The 19085-nt window shown below is 46.4% G+C and overlaps 1 protein-coding gene across 5 annotated transcripts in view; it reads left to right on the top strand.

The window, feature by feature from the left end:
* The first annotated feature begins 1171 nt into the window (after positions 1-1171).
* Wdr20 (WD repeat domain 20) overlaps positions 1172-19085 on the top strand; it is a 61164-nt gene continuing 43250 nt past the window's right edge. For 3 of the 5 annotated variants that reach the window (XM_052185014.1, XM_052185012.1, XM_052185011.1), the window contains exon 1: positions 1179-1477. In XM_052185014.1, coding sequence (XP_052040974.1) covers positions 1229-1477 — 249 coding nt within the window. In that variant the 5' untranslated portion in view covers positions 1179-1228. Of the gene's footprint in view, positions 1478-4771; positions 4975-19085 lie in introns of all 5 variants that reach the window. The other 2 variants (XR_007978291.1, XM_052185013.1) reach the window with 2 other exon arrangements.

The following is a 19085-nucleotide window of genomic DNA, read 5'->3' as shown; positions in this document are numbered from 1 at the left end:
CATTGGCACAGTTTCTATTTTTTATGTACTTACTTCCCACTACATAAAATGGTTATGATTTACACTTCTTTAGAACACTCCCCCCTTGTGTACAACTTATTTTTGTGAGGTTGGAGTCTTGGTCTGTGGCTTGGGTAGCAGCCTCCCACCTCTGGGCTCTGGCACTCCTTCTGTCAGGAAGCACAGGTGCCCACCACTGTACTGGGCTTGCTGCACTTATTTTCTGCTCTACAGACAGGACTTCTCAAAAATAGTTCATTCTTCGTGTAACGTTTTCTTCATTCTAGAATTCTATTGTAACGTTATTACTTTAGAAGCCTTCGCATTCCAGCGCACATACCCAGAGATCGACGCATCAAATGGTGACTGTTAAGTCCTACTTTAAGTGTGTGCTTGTCCTTACTTAATACTCAGTCTTTGCACAGAATATTCATTACAACTCTATGGTTCGCCTAGCAAACAACTTCAGGTTCCGTTTGAGGCTTAAAAAAAAAATCAATTAGTTTTACCTTTATTAAGCGTCACAGGAGACATAAGTTCCAACACAACCTACTTTCTCAAGAACACGCCAATGCTCACCAGTAGGGTTTCAGGTGAGACTTGAAAACACAAGTCCTGTACATTTATGCGGTTCTTCCCACCCCGCCTTCAAAACAAAACAAAACAAAACAAAACGAAACGAAATCCTGAGGTATAATAAAGCCCAATCCTTCGATATCTTCAGTGAGACTGATTCTGGCAGGCGTAGAGGGGCTTGGCACCCGGCACCCAACAGGACCGTCTGAGTCCTCCCCAGACCGCGTACAACTGGGACGTGCATCTCCAAACACCGGACTTCGCTGCTCGCCTCAGGCTCCGCCGGGACCACCAGCCGGCCAAGGCCAAGGCGGCGTCCTCCTTTAGGGATAGGGTCCCTCAGCGAAGTGTAGACGGGAACCCCACACCAATGCTCAGCGCGCTCGCTCGGACAGGCACCGGGAGGGCGGCACCCAGGGGAGGAGTTTGTGCACGCCCCTCTGGGTGGAGCGCGGCAGGTGTGCGCGCGTGCGCAGTTGGACCGCAAACCACCCCGCCCCCTTGGCTTCGGCCCGCCTTCGTGGGGGCTGGCTCGCCAATGGGCGGGGCCGCGGAGAAGGGGGTGGGGAGTGGAGAGCGAGCTGCTGAGAACGGCGCCTGCGCGGTGGGCGTGATCCGGGCACTTAGGGCAGGATGAACGCTGCTTTCCAAGATGGCGACGGAGGGAGGAGGGAAGGAGATGAACGAGATTAAGACCCAATTCACCACCCGGGAAGGTCTGTACAAGCTGCTGCCGCACTCGGAGTACAGCCGGCCCAACCGGGTGCCCTTCAACTCGCAGGGATCCAACCCTGTCCGCGTCTCCTTCGTAAACCTCAACGACCAGTCTGGCAACGGCGACCGCCTCTGCTTCAATGTGGGCCGGGAGCTCTACTTCTATATCTACAAGGGGGTCCGCAAGGTACCGACCCGGGCGTCACCGGGGACACGCCGGCGGCGCGGGCCGAGGCCGGGAGCTGGGCGGTGACAGCGAGGCCGGGGTGACCGGTGGGGGCGGCCGGCACTTGTACTTTTGAGTGGGCCGGTAACTCCGCTGAGGTACTCCGGAGGAGAGGGGGCTCAGGAGTGAGGCGCTGGCGGCAGCGCTGCCTGGGAGGGGAGGGGACTCTGGAGCCGGGTCGCGGAGATGCCCCGGGAGTAACCGGTCGCCTCCCCCCGGCGGGGTCCGTCAGGTTCCGATACCGCCGGGGAGCGGGCCTGCGAGTCCCCGGAAGAGGTGCGGCGGCCGTCTTAGGTGGCCTCGCTTCCCGGGAGGCTCGGGAGTCCTGCCCTGGGTGAGAGAACCGGGACGCGAGGCGGCTTGGAAAGGTCCGTAAGGCGGAACCGGGACAGGGAGGCGGAGGACTTGGAGACTAGGTCAGAAAGGACCTGCTCGGCATGCAGGGCTACTCCACCTGCTGCCGCACTGACACTTCTGCTGTCAGCACTGTTTCCAAAAACCTTCCCGGGAGGACGGCTGTCATTGTCTCCGCGGAGGGAACCTTCTCCCGAAAGATGTTTTGAAGAGGGTCATTCTGTCCCTTGCAGTGTAAGAGGGCTGAGTACTCAGACTAGGGAGGTTGGAATGATGTTTTCAATAAGCTAAGTTGCTTCAGAGCTGTTCTGTGTGAGCGTGCCTAGATTTATCTAGTCTAACGAGTCAGGCTATGTCCCAAACAGGGAGGGATAGGCCTTAAATGCTACTTTAAAGTAACCAGCCAAGAACTTAACAGTAATTCTGTGACGCATGCCATCGAGTTTTAAAATGTCTCGTTAAAAGCAGCAGTTTATTGGCGCTTTTTTTTTTCTCACTGGCAATGTAACTATGTTCCAAGAACTGCTTATTTTAACTTTTGACCATTGAGAGAGAGAGAGAGAGAGGGGGGGGGGGGGAAATAAATGCACTGCATAGCACCTCCGACGGAATGTGATAGGGGTGATGGAAGAGTCACTTATAAATGTTCAGTTAGTGGGAAAGTAAGTTGTCCATTTTGAAGATGACATGTTACCAGGGATGACTATATCCAAAGTCAGCTCCTGTTTTATGTTGCACTGATGGTTAGGAGGACAAGAGGGGGACGATGGTGTCGGTAGCTTGTTCTTTGGCCCAAGGTGAATCTTCTGACTTGTCTTTATTCTTGTCAGTGTACTGCCGAAGTCCACTCTCTTGGGATTGGGAAAGTGTCCAGTGGTTTGAAGTGTAGGAACTGAAGTTTTAGTGTTGCTTCCAGCTCCGTCACTGACTCATTGGTGACCTTGGATACGTGGGAAACTTTGCTTCTTTAAAGAGGGAGGGCTACAGTGTACGTAATAGCTGTAATGGCTTTTGCAGTCCTGACACACATAGGAGATAGAAATTATAGTTAAAGCAAGCATTAAGATTAACTGCCGCCAGGCAGTGGTGGCACACACCTGTAATCCCAGCACTCTGGGAGGCAGAGGCAGACGGATTTCTGAGTTCGAGGCCAGCCTGGTCTACAGAGTGATTTCCAGGACAGTCCTGTCTCTAAAAACCAAGGGGGAAAAAAAAAACAAATCTTTGAAAAATTATAATTAGACCTACCATGGTTGTGTGTACTGTAGTCCTGGTACTCAAACTCTGATTTTTTTTGGCTAGCCAGGACCATAGTTGGCAAGTTCAGGGCCAGCCTGTGCTACCACTATCACCTTTGAGGCAAGCAGGGGCTATATGGTGCTTTCCCCCCCTCCCCAAATCCAAAACCAGGTGGGTATGATTGCATGTACCTTGACAGGTGGATATCTGTGAGTTCAAGACCAGCCTGCCCTACATAGAGTTTCAGGCCAACTAGGTCTGCATAGTAAGAACCTATCTCAAAAAACAACTCCAGCAATCCGAAACCAAACAAACAAAAATAATGATGATGTAAAAGTAAAGTATACTTAAAAGTAAAGTTCATGGGGCCTGGAAGATGGCTCAGTAGTTAAAGAACACCTGGTACTCTTCTGGGCCTAGGTCCCAGCTCTCACTTGAGGCAGCTCACAGACACCTGTGCTTACAGCATAGCCCCTTCAGAGTCCTCCTCAAACCTCTGGGTGCCTGCACATATTGTGTTCCTACATGCATATAATAAATAAGTAATACAAAAGTTTAAAAAGTTATATTTGCTCCCGGTGATTACTAGTTCAGCATCCCTTCCTTTCCCCCATTTTTGTGTCTTGCCATCCTCACCCCTTTGGGTGTGGACAGAACACCAGGGCCTTTGGCATGCTAGGCAAGTTCTCCCTCCCCATTCTACACATCCATCTATTCTGGATCATTCTTATGACACACTTCATCTGGATCTAGTAGCTCTGGTTTGCATAGAAAAAAAAAACATTTGCTTAGAAGTATCTTTATAAAGGTGTTCTAAGAGCTTTAAAAATGTCACCAAACATTCTTTAAAGCAAGTATGAAATGCTACCAGGTGGTGGCGGCACACTTAATTCTGGCCTTTGGGATCAGAGGCAGGTGGATCTCTGACCTCGAGGCCAGCTTGGTCTACAGAGTGAGTTACAGGATAGCCAGGACCACACAGAGAAAGCTTATCTTTAAAATAAAACAAAAAGTCAACCCCCCCCAAAACCAAAAACAAAACAAAATCAAGTCATAAATGCATATATATTGCCTTTCCCTGGTGATCTAAGTGCTTTGAACTCTGGGAGGTATGTGTGTAAAATTTTATGTATCATGTGGGAGACATTTGTATTGTGGCAGATATTTAAACTCTATTAGCTGGTGAATTAAAGTTTTTCTTTCTATAAGTGAGTTTGTATTTGTTATTCTGAATATGTGACTTTTTGGTTTATTTGAAAGGTCTTGTAGACCAGGCTGGCCTTAAACTTGGCAAAACAGAGGATTTTAAACTCCTGATTCTTCTTGCTTGACCCTTTCAATTTCTAGGATTATAGGTGTGTGTCACCAGGATAGCCTAATAATAGTGACTTTTTGTAGTTCTAATTTCTGATTTTGAAATAGAGCTAATAACGTGCCCTGTGTGCTGGCTTGGGAGGGTTGAGAATTAGAGGCCACACCCCTCTTCATGTAACCATATAGTGAGAGCCTGTCTCAGCAAAGCAAACAAACAAGATAGGTATCTTCAGTCATTATTCTAGGGAACCAGAATTTGTTTTTCTGGGTAAGTAGCAAGTAGGTCTTTTACAATTTTTACAGTTGGCTATTTTGATATATTTTTGTGTTTTATTTTTTTTCTTCAAGGAATACGGTGTACATGTGTGCGTGCATACATGTGTGCATATGTGCAGGGGATAAAATCCAAGGGCCTCCAATACATGTTAAGCAAGCTCTCTTCCACTGAGTCATATCCTCCAGCCCAAGGCATATGAAGTTTTACAGTTCTAGGACCACCTGGAAGCTCTAATGTGGATGGGATTTAAATCCAGATAAAATACTTGTGTAAAGTGAGTAGTATTGTTTGTGTTTGTTTGATACTGCTGAGAAGTGAACCCAGAGCCTTAAAGCATATTGAGGAAACACTACCACTGCGCTAGCTATCTGTTGCCTTTGCCCCCCAAATTATTGTTGTTGTTGTTGTTTGTTTGTTTGTTTGGATTTGGGTTTTTCGAGACAGGGTTTCTCTGTATAGCCCTGGCTGTCCTGGAACTCACTCTGTAGACCAGGCTGGCCTCAAACTCTGAAATCCGCCTGCCTCTGCCTCCCAGAGTGCTGGGATTACAGGCATGCGCCACCACCGCCTGGCCACAAATTATTTTTTGAGACAAGGTTTTACCATATAGCCCAGGCTGATGTTTAGTTTGTATTTTGCCTCTATAGATCCTGGGATTACAGGCATTTATGAACTGTGTGTATGTTTACTGTTTCCTCAGAGGAAGCAACATGGGGTCCTGAGGGAAGGGAGTGTTGGGGAGGTCATCTAGTAGTGAGGTGCACCATACTGACTTTTTCAAATGCATAGTGGTCAGAGTCCAGCTTTTGATGGGACTGAGAATGTAGCAATGTCATCTCTATCAGGAAGCCACGGTGAGAGAAAAGAAGCAAATACTTATTAGTATTCTTCATTATAAGGAAAGTGAAGCAATCTGAGCATAAACAGTTTTTAGACTAATCAGGCTTTTCCGTCTAAGGACACCAATGCACACACCCTAGGCACTTGAGAACATACTCCAGTGTTGGATTTCACATTATCTCCTTGATTTTTTTTTCTTCTTGTTTTCTCTTTCTTTTTGACATAGGGCCTCACTATATAGCTCTGGCTGGCTGGAACACACCCAGAGAACCTCTTGCCTCTGCCTCCTCACCGGCAAGTGTTGGGTTTAAAGTGTGAATCACTAGGCCTGGCCTTCCCTGAGTCTGTTAGCCATACGAGGGAAATTTCTTATATAGCTTGTGAATCTGTTTTGCTTAACTAAAGACAGTATGAAATCAGTATTATACTGCATTAATAATTTCAACAAAGATCTGAGTGACTACCATAGTACTAGTATTGACCAGGGTGCTATGAGATATTAGTAAGACACCCCAAAACTTTGAATTTCTAGCTTTAAAACATGACATATTTTGTTATCATTTTAAAAAGCTGTTTTAGGAACAGTGCCAAAGCTGGCTATTTCTGTTGGACCTGCTCTTTTATTTTATGGAGATTGTCTTACTTAAAGGTGATTGGTCTCCTTCAGATCTCAGTTTAGCCATCACTTCCTCTGCAAATCCTTCTGTGAATTCACAGGTTAGCTCAGTTCCCCCCAGCTCCCCTCTGTGTGTTCTCAGGGCACCCTGTTCTTTGCCTTCCTGACATTTTCTCAGTTTGTAATTGCCTGTGATAATGTCTGTATGACAGAGCTTCCTTACAGCAGAGATGTGACTTTCCCTGCTGCCTTCTCATTGACCATGCAGTTAGTTCAACATTGAGGAAGGACCTTATTGTCTTGTCTGTGGAGGTGAATGTCTCAAGAAGCTTTGTGTGTCTACCGAGCTACACCTTTATAAAGATACCCAAGGAGCTGAAAAGCACCCAAGTTTGGGTCTAAAAGTAACATGGGTAATTTTTAGTAATTCATACCTTTAAGTTTTGTTTTGTTTTGTTGTTTTTTGAGACATGGTTTCTCTGTGTAGCCCTGGCTGACCTGGAACTCCCTTTGTAGACCAGGCTGGCCTCAGAGATCCCCCTGTCTCTGCCTCCCAAGTGCTGGGATCAAAGGTGTGCACTACCATGCCCTGCTTTTTTACAAAAAGTATTTTAGTATTACCAAAGTAAACCAATGCTACAGATTACTTTGTTGTTGTTTCTGAGACAGAACAACAGGCCCAGGCAGGCCTCCAGGCTTACTCTGTAGACCAGGATGGCCTAGACTCAGATGTGTCTGCCTCTGGGGAGTGCTGGGCTGAGAGATGCATGTCACCACACCTGGTTTGCAGACTGCTTTTGATCTGTTGCTATCAAACCACACTGCTTATGATCCTATGAACTCATGAACTAGGAACAGTTGTTTTATAGTTGTGGTCAGTGGAGCATGGTCGGGCACTCCTGGAATAGCAGTACTTGGAAGGGGGACAGGAGGATCAGGATTTCAAAGCCATCCTTGGAGACATAAGACTCTGTCTTAAAAAGCCAAACTAAACCAAACCAGCTGTAGTCAGAATTACCGACCATGCAGACTAAACATCCTTACTCCTTTCCCCACCATTTCAGACTCCACACTGCTTAGGGATATTACTGATGTGATTCATGTAGGAGATTGTATATTGGATGGCTCTAAGGTTCGTTAGCTCTTAAGGTGTATGATTCCATAGTCTATCTTTTATCCATCCATCCATCCGTCCATCCATTTTACATCCCAGTCTCCCCTCTTCCCCCAGTCCCACCCTCATACCTCCCTCTACCCTAACCCTCCCTTTTTCAGAGAAGGGGAGGCCCGCATGGGTACCATCCTCCACGGGTACTACCCCCTGGCACATCAAGTTGCAGTAGGACTAAACACATCCTTTACCAGTGAGGCCAGACAAGGCAGCCCAGCTAAGGGAAAGGGGTCCAAAGGCAGGCAACAGAGTCAGACACAGCCCCCACTCCAGTTGTTAGGGGACCACATGAAGTTCCGGCTACACATCTGCCTAGGTCAAGCCCATGCATGGTCTTTATTTGGTGGCTCAGACTTTGCGAGCCTCCATGAGCCCAGTTAGTTGGCTCAATAGGTCTTGTGGTGTTCTTGAACCCTCCAACTCCCTCAGTCCTTCCCCTGACTCTTCCACGAGTCTCTCTGAGCTCTGCCTCTTGTTTGGCTATGGTTCGTTGCATCTGTTTCTATCAGATGCTGGATGAAGCCTTTCAGGAGACAGTTAGACCAGGCTTTTTCTGCAAGCATAGCAGAGTATCATTAGTAGTGTCAGGGGTTGGCCCTCTCCCTTGGGATGGGTCTCAGGTTGGCCAGTCATTGGTTGCCCATTCCTTCAATCTCTGCATACTCAAACAAACATTTATTTTTATGTGTATCGATATTGTGCATACATGTATGCTTGTGGGGGATTGCTAGATCCTCTGGAACTGGAGTAGGAGTTACAGAGAGCTGGGAGCTGCCCCGTGGGTGCTGGGAGTTGAACCCAAGTCCTCAGGAGGAGCAGCCAGCGCTCTTAGCTATGGCACCATCTCGGCAGCCCTTCATACTCAGTTTTTTTTTTTAAAAAAAGATTTATTTATTTAGTTTATGTATGAGTACACTGTCGCTGTCTTCAGGCACACCAGAAGAGGGCATCGGATCCCATTACAGATGGTTGTGAGCCACCATGTGGGTCCTGGGAATTCAACTCAGGACCATAGGAAGAGCTGTCAGTGCTCTTAACCTCTGAGCCATCTCTCCAGCCCCTCCATACTCAACTTTAAAAGTGGAAATAAATTTTCTTTTCTGGTTTTTCAAGACAAGAGTTTTCTCTTTGTAGCCCTGGCTGCCCTTGAACTCACTCTGTAGGCCAGGCTTGTCTCGGATTTAGAGACCCTCCTGACTCTCTCTCCTGAGTCCTGGCATTAAAGGCGTGTGTGACTACTGCCTGGCTTTTGTTGCTTCTTAAATTTAAATGTGGTGAGGGTATTTGTAAAAGCAAGCTGAAAATACTGTGACTTGTAGGTCTTTATGCTGGCTAAAGTTTATACTTAACATGCTTCATTGAACCAAAGGAACCAGTTATGACCACTTAATTTTATTAGAGGAAGGGGGTAAGCTGATTGGAAGAAGATAACTTTTTGTCGTATTGTGTCAAAAGCTGCAGGGCCGCCTGGGCCTGCTGGTGACGTTGGGAGGAACATGATCTGGGTCGGTGAACTAGATGTCAGACACCATGTTCAAACCCTTCTGCTTCTTTCTCCCTCCCTTCTTTCTCTCCTTCTCTCCCCTCAGTGGCTTTTGTTTTCTGTAGGGCATTAAACCTAAGGCCTTGAGCACCCCGGGCAAGCATTCTACCACTGAGCTGGATTCCTACCGCTGTAAAGTTGTGGGTTAAAAATAAAAGATTTATTTACACATATTGAGTATTTTGCTAGCATGTGTGTATGTACACCATGTGTGTGCCTGGTACCTGTGGAGGCTGTCAGATCCTCTGGAACTGGAGTTACAGATGGTTGTGAACCACCATGTGGGTGCTGAGAATTGAAACTGGGTCCTCTGCTAGAGCAACAAGTAGTTTTTGAGTCAAGGTCATAGTAACTTTTCTAGACTGTTTGTTTCGGATTTTTGTTTTTTTTATTTTGAGTCAGGGTTTCTCTGTGTAACCCTAGCTTTCCTGGAACTTACTCTGTAGAGCAGGCTGGCCTTGAATTCAGAGACTGGACCTGTCTCCAAGTGCTGGGATTTATTATTATTATTATTTGGTTTTTTTTGATTTTTGTTTTTATCGAGACACGGTTTCTCTGTATAGCCCTGGATGTAGACCAGGCTGGCCTCGAACTCAGAACTCTGCCTGCCTCTGCCTCCCAGACTGCTGGGATTACAGGTGTGCCCCATCACCACCCGGCTTAATTATTTTTTCTTTTTTTCTTTCTTTCTTTCTTTTTTTTTTTTTAAAAAAAGATTTATTTATTATTATATCTAAGTACACTATACCTGTCTTCAGATACACCAGAAGAGTATGTCAGATCTCTCTATAGATGGTTGTGAGCCACCATGTGGTTGCTGGGATTTGAACTCAGGACCTTTGGAAGAGCAGTCGGTACTCTTAACCGCTGAGCCATCTCTCCAGCCCTAATTATTTTTTCAAAAAATTAAATTTCACAGATGTTGAAGGCAGTAAAGGGAGAAGATGGGAGAGGGAGAAGAAGTGTGCTGTGTAGCCCAGGCTGGCCTAGAGCTCCTGGTAATCCTCCCGTCTTAACTTCCTCGGTGCTGGGATAGTAGGTATGTATGTACCATCACACCTGGCTTATTTTCAGAAGTTTTGTACATAATCTAGTAGGGCACGAACTGGCAAAGCCAAATGGCCGAGAGCCTTTGTTTCCCTTAACAACTACTTACTGACTTCTGAACTAGTGATTAGATTGTTTTTCTTACGTTAGAATCTTGTATCCTGAGTGGAAAGCACCTTAGTTACTATTTAAAGCAGAGAATACTTAATCTCTCTAGCAGACCTTGCATCTCTTGAGCTCAAATAGGAGACTGTCAGTGAATGATCAGTGGGTAGATCTGAGCAGCAGTGAGAAGCACACAGTGGGTTGGAGAGATGGTGGTGTGGTTCAGAGCATTGCAGCTCGTGCAGAGCCCAGGTTTGATTCCCAGCGCCCACATGGCCGCTCACAGCCATCTGTGACTCCTGTTTCAGGGCTTTGTCATATAGAAGTTAAATAATTCTAGAAAAATTAAGACAGAGAACATGTCTAAATCAGTGAAACGGTCATGAGTGTCAGTCATTATTAAGTTTTTTTTTTTTTACAATTATTATTATATTCTTATGTGTGTGTGTGCGTGCGCATGTGAGTGCTTGTAGAGGCTAGAGGCATTGGGTCCTTTGGAGCTGGAGTTAGTTACACAGGTGTTTGTGAGCCACATGAGTGCCTGGCGATGGAGCTGCAGGCCCCTGCAGCTGCAGTCCACTGATGTAACTGCTGTGTCATCTCTCCACTCCTGAGGCTTACTGTAAGAGTTGGGAAGCATGTCCACCAGATGCGATGGCAGTGTATAGGTAGACCAAGTCCTGCCGTTCGTTCAGAAGCTTGCCCCTGTAGTTACTAACACAGTGGTGCACAACAGGGGGCTTGTCTGTCACTAGCTGGTTTGCCGTTAGAGTGAGGGAACTTTACAGTTAGTAAAGTGCCTGCCACACAAGTAAGAGGGCTTGAGCTTGGATTCCCAGACCCCTGGTAAGAAGCCAGGTCCTGTAGTGCCCCAGTACTAGGATGGGGGCGGGGGGTGCACAGGCAGATCCTGGAGAGCTTACTAGTTCATCTTGAATTATCTCACCTAATTAGAAAATAGTAGCTCTTGTCCTCTGGCCTTGCCTTGATGTGCCCGACAGTGAGTGTGTGTCCATGAGAGAGCCCAGAGGGCAGAGTGGATCAGCTAGCTTCTCAGAGCTGGAAGCTCAGTCCTGTCATCCTCTTGATGGCCATTTAGAACCCATCTTCTTAGTCTCTGTCACCTTCCTACCTTCCTCCCTCCCTCCCTCCCTCCCTCCCTTTCTCCCTCCTTCTCTCCTTCCTTCCCTTCCTTCCTTCCTTCCTTCCTTCCTTCCTTCCTTCCTTCCTTCCTTCCTTCCTTCCTTCCTTCCTTCCTCCCTTCCTCCCTCCCTCCCTCCCTCCCTTCCTTCCTTCCTTTCTCCCTCCCTTTTTGAGACAGGGTTTTTGTTGTTGTTGTTGTTGTTGTTTGAGACAGGGTTTCTCTGTGTAGCTCTGCTTGTCCTAGAACTCAGATGTACTCACCTGCCTCTGCCTTCTGAGTGCTGGGATTAAAGGCATGGCCACCACCTGCAGCTCACTTTTCTTTCTCTCTCTTGGGTCTGTGCTGATTTCTTGGTTGCTTCTGTTGTTATAAACTTCTTTGCCTGTATTAACCAACCTCTGGTTTCATTTTCACTTTGTGGCTGTCAGGCACGGCATGGTGGCTGCTTGGTTCTGTGGCTTCTGTAGAGCCACCCTGTAGTCCCAGTCTACCTCTGTCATGTTCTATTACAGTGATGCTCAGGGTCTTACCATCAGCTGGAATAGTTTAGTTTCAGTGAATTTGCATAAGCCATTTACCTGTTGCTCTAGTATGACTTAGGCTCTCAGGAGCAAACTTATCATAGCCTGGTTGTTCAGCTTGTTGCCTTCAAGTCCACTGGGTCCACTCAGTTTTTCAGCAGCGTCTGTTGTCATTGTTCACGTGTTATTAATCTTACATTTTTACTTATTTTAGTTGGTGTTTGGTGGTACATGGGCATGCCACAACATGTATGCCTGTTAGAGAACAATCTGTGAGAGTTGATACTTTCTTTCCACCAGGTGGATCCTGGGGACTGAACTCAGTCAGGTCATGAGGCTGGGCCCTAAATGTGCCCCTTAGCTTTGAGCAGTCTTACCTGTGTGTTTATGTATTCATTATTTTTAAGCCAGGCACTTGCTCTATATACCTCAGGCTAGCCTTGAACCTTGTATGTAGTCCAAGCTGTGAACTCTCTGTCCTTTTGCCTGCCTCAGCTGCCTGTGTTACGGGATTATAGGTGTGTTTCACCTTGGTTTATCTTAACACTTTAAATCCTGACTTTATTTTTATTATTGTTTGCGTATGTGCTTGGGGCCTTCGTGCAGTGGTGTGCATATGGAGGTCAGAGGGGTAACTTGAACAACTGGTTCTCTCTTTTCTGCCCTGTGGTTTTCACGTCAGGGCTAGCACTCAGGACCTCAAGCCTGTGCAGCAAGCACTTGAGCCTGTGCATTCATCTCACCACCCTGCCCTGACTTTGAGCTTTCCGGCCCACATCTCCCTGGCTTCTTGTCTTGGCTTGTTCTCTGCTGCCTAGGTTTTAGCTGTTGTTTCCTCAGTGCCGTAGTCTTAATTCCTTTCTCAATTCAGTTTCTCAGCTGCATGTGAAATCATATTTCCTTTTTGTTCCTGAAATAGTTTGTTTTATGCCTTTTCCCTCCAGAAAAAAGTATTTATTACAGTAAATGAACGTAGTGGATATTTCTGTGAGAGCACAAATCAGGGCAGTTAAAACTTAAATGCACATATGCTCTGGCCAAGCTCCGCCTCCCTCACCTTCAGCTGTAGATGTTCTTTCTTGATAGAGACCAGCTTTGCCCTCTCCGTCTCCAGGCCCTGTAGCCATCTGCTCTTCAGCCTTGGAATGCTCTAGTCCTAGGTGTAGCCATCTCTGTAAAACTGTGGCTTCCCTCCTGGCCTGCAGCACCCCATCCGACCTGCTCTGGATCTCTGCTTTGGCTTCGGTGACGGCTGGGCCCTGTCACTGGCTTAGGTGACAGCTAGGCCCTGTCTGTCACTGGCTTGAGCTTTACCCTCCTCATTCAGATTTTTTTCCCCTCCCAATTGGATTTACAAGATTTGCCCATTAAATGTTCTTGTAAGTGATGGGTGGTGGCGCATGCCTTTAATGTCGGCGCTTGGGAGACAGAGGTGGAGAGGCAGAGAGAAGCAGGTGGATCTCTATGAATTTGAATTCAAGATCAGCCTGGTCTACAAAGTGAGTTACAGAACAGCTAAGCCTACACAGAGAAACAAATGTCCCCCCCCCCCCCCAAGTTCATTGTAGTGCCTAATGCTTGCAATCTCAATATCTAGGAGGTTGAGGCAGGAGGATTGCTGCATGTTAAATTCCAACTTGGGTCATGGTGAGACCCTTTTTTTTTAGTTTGCTCTTTTTATTCCTTTAGTTTTCTTTTATGTGCATTGCCTGTGTGGATGTGTGTGTGAGGATGTCAGATCTGTAGACAGATGTGAGCTGCCACGTGGGTGCTGAGAATTGAGCCAGGACCTCTGGAAGGGCAGCCAGTGCTCTTAACCGTGGAGCCATCTCTCCAGCCCTCCCTTAGTTTTCTGTAGGTTTACTCTCTGTTCTTCTACCTTATTGAATAAAGACATGTTTAATCTTTCTTGGTTTTAGATGATGCGCTCAAAGCTCCTGATGGATACTAAGTTGTGGCAAGTATGTGGGACCTGAGTGGGTGCTTATTCAGGTCTTATCCCTCTTCAACTCTGGATTCTAAGCAAGCAGGCGTTAGTTCCTTTGATGTACTTTTTCTTTTAAAATTATTGGGTGAGTATATGTGCATGCTAGTGTATGTGCAGAGGTCAAGAGGGCAGCTTTGTAGAGTTGAGTTCCTTCTGTGGGTTCTGAGTGTGAACTCAGGTCACCAGGGTTGTAGAGCAAGTAGCTCTCTTTCAGAGCCACCTCCAGACTCAGACTGTTTTTCATTATTATTAAAGGTTTTTTGTTGTTGTTGTTGTTGTTGGGTTTTTTTTTTTTTTTTTTTTTTTTTTTTTTTTTGGTTTTTCAGAGTCAGGGTTTCTTGTTTTTTGTTTTTGTTTTTGTTTTTTTGAGACAGGGTTTCTCTGTATAGCTCTGGCTGTCCTGGAACTCACTCTGTAGACCAGGCTGGCCTCGAACTCAGAAATCTACCTGCCTCTGCCTCCCAAGTGCTGGGATTACAGGCGTGCGCCACCACACCCAGCTATTATTAAAGTTTTTTAAAAATTACATTTGTTTACTTGGTAAGGGGTGACATACACAGCACGGTAGTGGCGGTCTGAGGACAGTGTTTGGGAGTTGGTTTTCTCTTTTCATCATGTGGGTCCCAAGAAAAGGACTTAGTCTTCAGGGTTCCTCTCCTTTTATCTGCCAGCTCCTGAAAAGTAACTAAGTCAGTGTCTATATGTGACTCTGGTACTCTTTTCTAGACAGGGGCTGCCATCTTATCTTACCTCAGTCCCTTTCTGGACTGTGGGATTCTGTCCAAAGTCGTGGTTGTCCTATAGCTCAAGATGGTGTTGAACTCATGGTGATCCTTCTGTATAAGCTGAGACTATGGACATGAGCACATCCACAGCTTGGCTGATGTTCCTACCTAGACCTTACTACTCTCCGAATCTCATCCAACTTGTTTGTACCTCCTGATGATACACAAAGAGGTATTTATCATCTTTACTCTCGAGACCTTAGCGTCTAAAGCATTGGCACTTAGAGTAGAATTTAGAGAAGACTGCCTGAGTGAACTAAGTGACAGAGCTTATCTAAGGTGAGTTAGTAAGAAATTGTCTATGTGGGACATAAGTGGTAGTGACTGTATACTGTAGCAGTACAGATGATTGTGAGCCTTCATGTAGTTGCTGGGGATTGAATTTAGGACCTCTGCTTGCTCTGGTTAACCTTGCTTACTCAGTCCCTGTCTGCTCTGGCCCAAAGATTTATTTGTTATCATAAGTAAGCACACAGCAGAAGAGGGTGTCAGATCTCATTATAGATAGTTGTGAGCCACCATGTGGTTGCTGGGATTTGAACTCAGGACCTCTGGAAGAGCAGTCAGTGCTCTTACCCACTGAGACATCTCTCCAGCCCCAGTGACTGTTAAGCCTGTTTTGTTGTTTAAAAAGTCAGTGCATTTACATGGTATAAGCTAAGTTTTTGTTTTTTTGTTTTTATTTTCATGACAGGGTTTCTCTGTGTAGCTAGCTAACACCTGCAGAGCACTGAGTGCAGGCCAGGCATCTAGTCATTTTACAGGTCTGCATCTGCTAGGACCTTCCTGTTGTCTCCACTTCTCTATTTTGTGCACTAGTGATTTGGAAGGCTGGTAGCTTGTCCGAGCTTCATAGCACTGAGCCTGAGTCAAATCTGTGTTTCTTGGTGCCGCCTCTGTTAACCACTCTTCAGAGTGTACTGTTGGTTTTCAGCCAGCGTCTTTTCTCCAGATGTTACGGTAATAGAGACTCTGAAATACAGTGTTGTTCACTTTTGAAGTTTTCTCAAGTTAGGGTCTGTGTGGAGAATGCATCTGACTTGTTCATCAGGAGGAATGAATAGCTCAGTTCCTTTAAAGTGTTACTAATCCTGTTGTTTGCCAGGGATTCAGACCAGCAGTGTGGGTGGAAGGGAAGGCAGGTGGCTTCTAGAATGGGGCAGTTTCTGAGTGTAAGTGGCAGTTTCCAGTGCCTTTCTGTCTGATGTCACTGAGAAGGGCCTGGCCTACTGGAGCTTTTGTCCTTGTGTGCTTTCATCGTTATTCCCATGGTGTGAGGTCTCAGAACGCATGAAAACAGTGCATGCACTTGGACTTGCTATTCACAAGAAAACCAGGGGGCATTGTGGTAGGAGTCTTCCCATTGAAAGCTGAATCTGTCGCAGCATCCTGTGGAGGGACAGATTAGGTCTTCCCAGAGCATTGAAGGTAGTAAGCTGTTGCCTTTGACTGCATTAGCCTTTGCTGTAAGCAGGCGTGTGCCCCACCACCAAGCTGAGCTGCTTAGCTTTTTGTAATTATGCAGCCTAGTTTTAAAATGTTACCTACTAGCCGGGCAGTGGTGGCGCACGCCTGTAATCCCAGCACTCTGGGAGGCAGAGGCAGGCGGATTTCTGAGTTTGAGGCCAGCATGGTCTACAGAGTGAGTTCTAGAACAGCCAGGGCTATACAGAGAAACCCTGTCTTGAAAAAACCAAATCCAAAAAAAAAAAAGTTACTTACTAGCAAGTTGTGCTCGTACACGCCTTTAAGCCCAGCACTGAGAAGACAGAGACAGGTTGATCTCTGTGAGTTTGAGGCCACCTAGTCTACATAGCAAGTTCCACAATAACCAGAGTTACATGGTAAGACCCTGTCTCAAAAAAACCAGAAAAAGAAAAACAAAGGATAAAAAGGTACCTATTTTTGTCATCCTTCTCCTATTTGCATACAGAATTTAGAATTTGGGATATGTTCCTGTTGGTCAGAATCTTATTCTGCCTGAGTTGTTGAGGTGCGAAGCTGCACTGCAGAAGGCGTTCGGGAGCTTTGGCCATAATTGATCAGGACACAGCCAGCGTGAGAACTTGCTAAACTCTCTTCTGCCTACTTAGTTGCTGCCTCCTAATGAAGAGGGGTGTGGTCAGAACATACCTGTGAGTCCTGCTCTACATAAATGAGTGGATTTGCATAATCCTAGACTTCATGAGTTTTGCAAAGCATCTGTATTTCTTTACTTTGTGTTATAAACAATACACTTGTTTGTTCTGACAACTCGAAGTTGTTCTCTGATGTAGTAACAAAAAAACCACAATAAAAGGCAAAAGACAAGGTTGGACGGTGGTAACACACGCCTTTAATCCCAACACTTGGGAGGCAGAGGCAGGTGGATTTCTGAGTTCAAGGCCAGCCTGGTCTACACAGTGAGTTCCAGGACAGCCAGGACTATACAGAGAAACCCTGTCTCGAAAAACCAACCAACCAAACAAACAAACAAAAAAAGGCAAAAGGCATTGAGAAGTGAGGGCTTTTGTTTTGTTTCCTGAGTTAGGCCTCAATGTGACCTAGGCTTATTTCCTCCTGGTGTAACCTGCCAGGTATGGGGAGGAATGGGAATGTGGGAGTCAGGGAGTGGGGGAGTGGGGATAGAGGGAGGGAGAATGAGAGAGAGAATTTGCTAGCTTTCTGGGTGTAGTACATTTACAGTGAACAAAATCAGAGTTCTGTTACCCTCAGTGTGAAGTGGTTGTTTGGTTGCAGTTTATTTCTTTGGTTGAAGTTGCTGTATCTCTTTTTTCTTATTGGTTATTTTATTTATTTACATTTCAAATGTTAAATCCCCTTCCCAGTTGCACCTCCGCACCCCCCCCCCCATCCTCTCCTCCCTGTTCTGCCTCTATGAGGGTGCTTCCCCACCTGCCCACCCCCTCCTGCCTCAGTGCCCTAGCATTCTCTACCCTGGGTCATCGAACCTCCACAGGACCAAGGGACTCCGCTCCCAGTGATGCCAGATAAAGCCATCCTCTGCTACATATCAGCTGGAGCCAGCCCCCCTCCCCCCCATGTGTACTCTTTGGTTGGTGGTTTAACTCCTGGGAGCGTTGCGGGAAGCTGGTTGGTTGATATTGTTGTTCTTCCTATGGGTTTGCAAACCCCTTCAGTTCCTACAGTCTTTGCCCTAACTTCTCCACTGGCGTCTCTGTGCTCAGTCTGGTGTTTGGCTGCATACATCCAAATCTGTATTGGTCAGACTCTGGAAGAGCCTCTCAGAGGACAGCTATACCAGGCTCCTGTCAGGAAGTATTTCTTGGCACCAACAATAGTGTCTTGGGTTTGTCATGGGGGCCATGGGTCCCCTCATGTGTACTCTGGTTGGTTTAGTCCTTGGGAGCTTTGGGGAGCCTGGTTGGTTGATATTGTTGTTCTTCCTATGGGATTGCAAACCCCTTGGGTTTTTGGGGCTCAGTCCACTGGCTGTCTGTGAGCATCTATATCTGTATTGGTCAGGCTCTGGCAGAGCCTCTCAGGAGACAGCTGTATAGGCTCCTGTGATGGAGCACTTGACATCAGCAATAGTGCCTGGGTTTGGTGTCTGCAGATGGGATGGATCCCCAGCTGGGACAATCTCTGGAGGCCTTCAGACTCTGCTCCACTCTTTGCCCCTGCTGTTTCCTTTTGACAGGAGGAATTCTGGATCATTATTTCTGCGATGGGTGGGTGGCCCCATCACTCAACCAGGGGCCATGCCTATCTACTGGATATGGTCTCTACAACGCTGATTTTTTTTTCTTGAGAGCAAAAGTGAAGATTAGTTGGAAGGCCTGGCTTCCTGAGTACTTTCCTTTGATTATTTGATGTCGGGCTTACATGCATTAGTCACACTGTTCAGTGAATTCTTCCCCTCCTCCCCCATATGTAGTGTAGGTTGGCCCTAAAGTCATATAGCCAAGGATAGGTTTGAACTCTGATTTTCTGCTTCTATGTCACGAGATTATGGTGGGATTATGGTGTGGGCCACCATACCTGGTTCATACAGGCAGGCACTCTGCCAGCTGAGCACTTTAGCCCTGGCTGTCCTGGAACTCACTCTGCAGACCAGGCTGGCCTCAAACTCAGAGATCCACCTGCCTCTGCCTTCCGAGTGCTGGGACTAAAGGTGTGCGCTGCCATCATTTGGCTGGTTTGACTTTCCTAAAAATACAATAAGAGGAAAAAAAAAAACATCATTTTTTGTTTGTTTTAATACATCCTGACTGAAGTTTCTCCTGCCTCCATTTCTCTCATTTCTCCCTACCCTCCTCCCCTCTCCCCTAGATCCACTCCTCCTCCATTTCCCTTCAGAAAAGAGAAGGAATATCCACCAAAAAAAAATTTTAATGGTCAATGTTCAGCCCTTTTGAGAAAGATTTGGGTTTGTAGTTTATATCAGCATTAGAGGAAAGAAATCAAGAAACAAACTTGGAACAGCTGGGTTCCAGAAGATTCTTTGGGAACAGTTACCTCTGTTTATCCTGTGGCCAGAAAAAAGTACACTGAAGGTGCCGTACTCTCAGGAGAGACCAGCCTCTCTGCCTCTTTGTTGCCTTGGTGACATCAGGCATTTTTAATGTGCGTTTGAGTGTTGTGCATATAGGGAAGCCCAGTGAT

Source organism: Apodemus sylvaticus, chromosome 6 (genome assembly GCF_947179515.1).
Source record: "Apodemus sylvaticus chromosome 6, mApoSyl1.1, whole genome shotgun sequence".
NCBI classification, from domain to species: domain Eukaryota; kingdom Metazoa; phylum Chordata; class Mammalia; order Rodentia; family Muridae; genus Apodemus; species Apodemus sylvaticus.
This window is presented reverse-complemented; position numbering and strand designations above follow the sequence as displayed.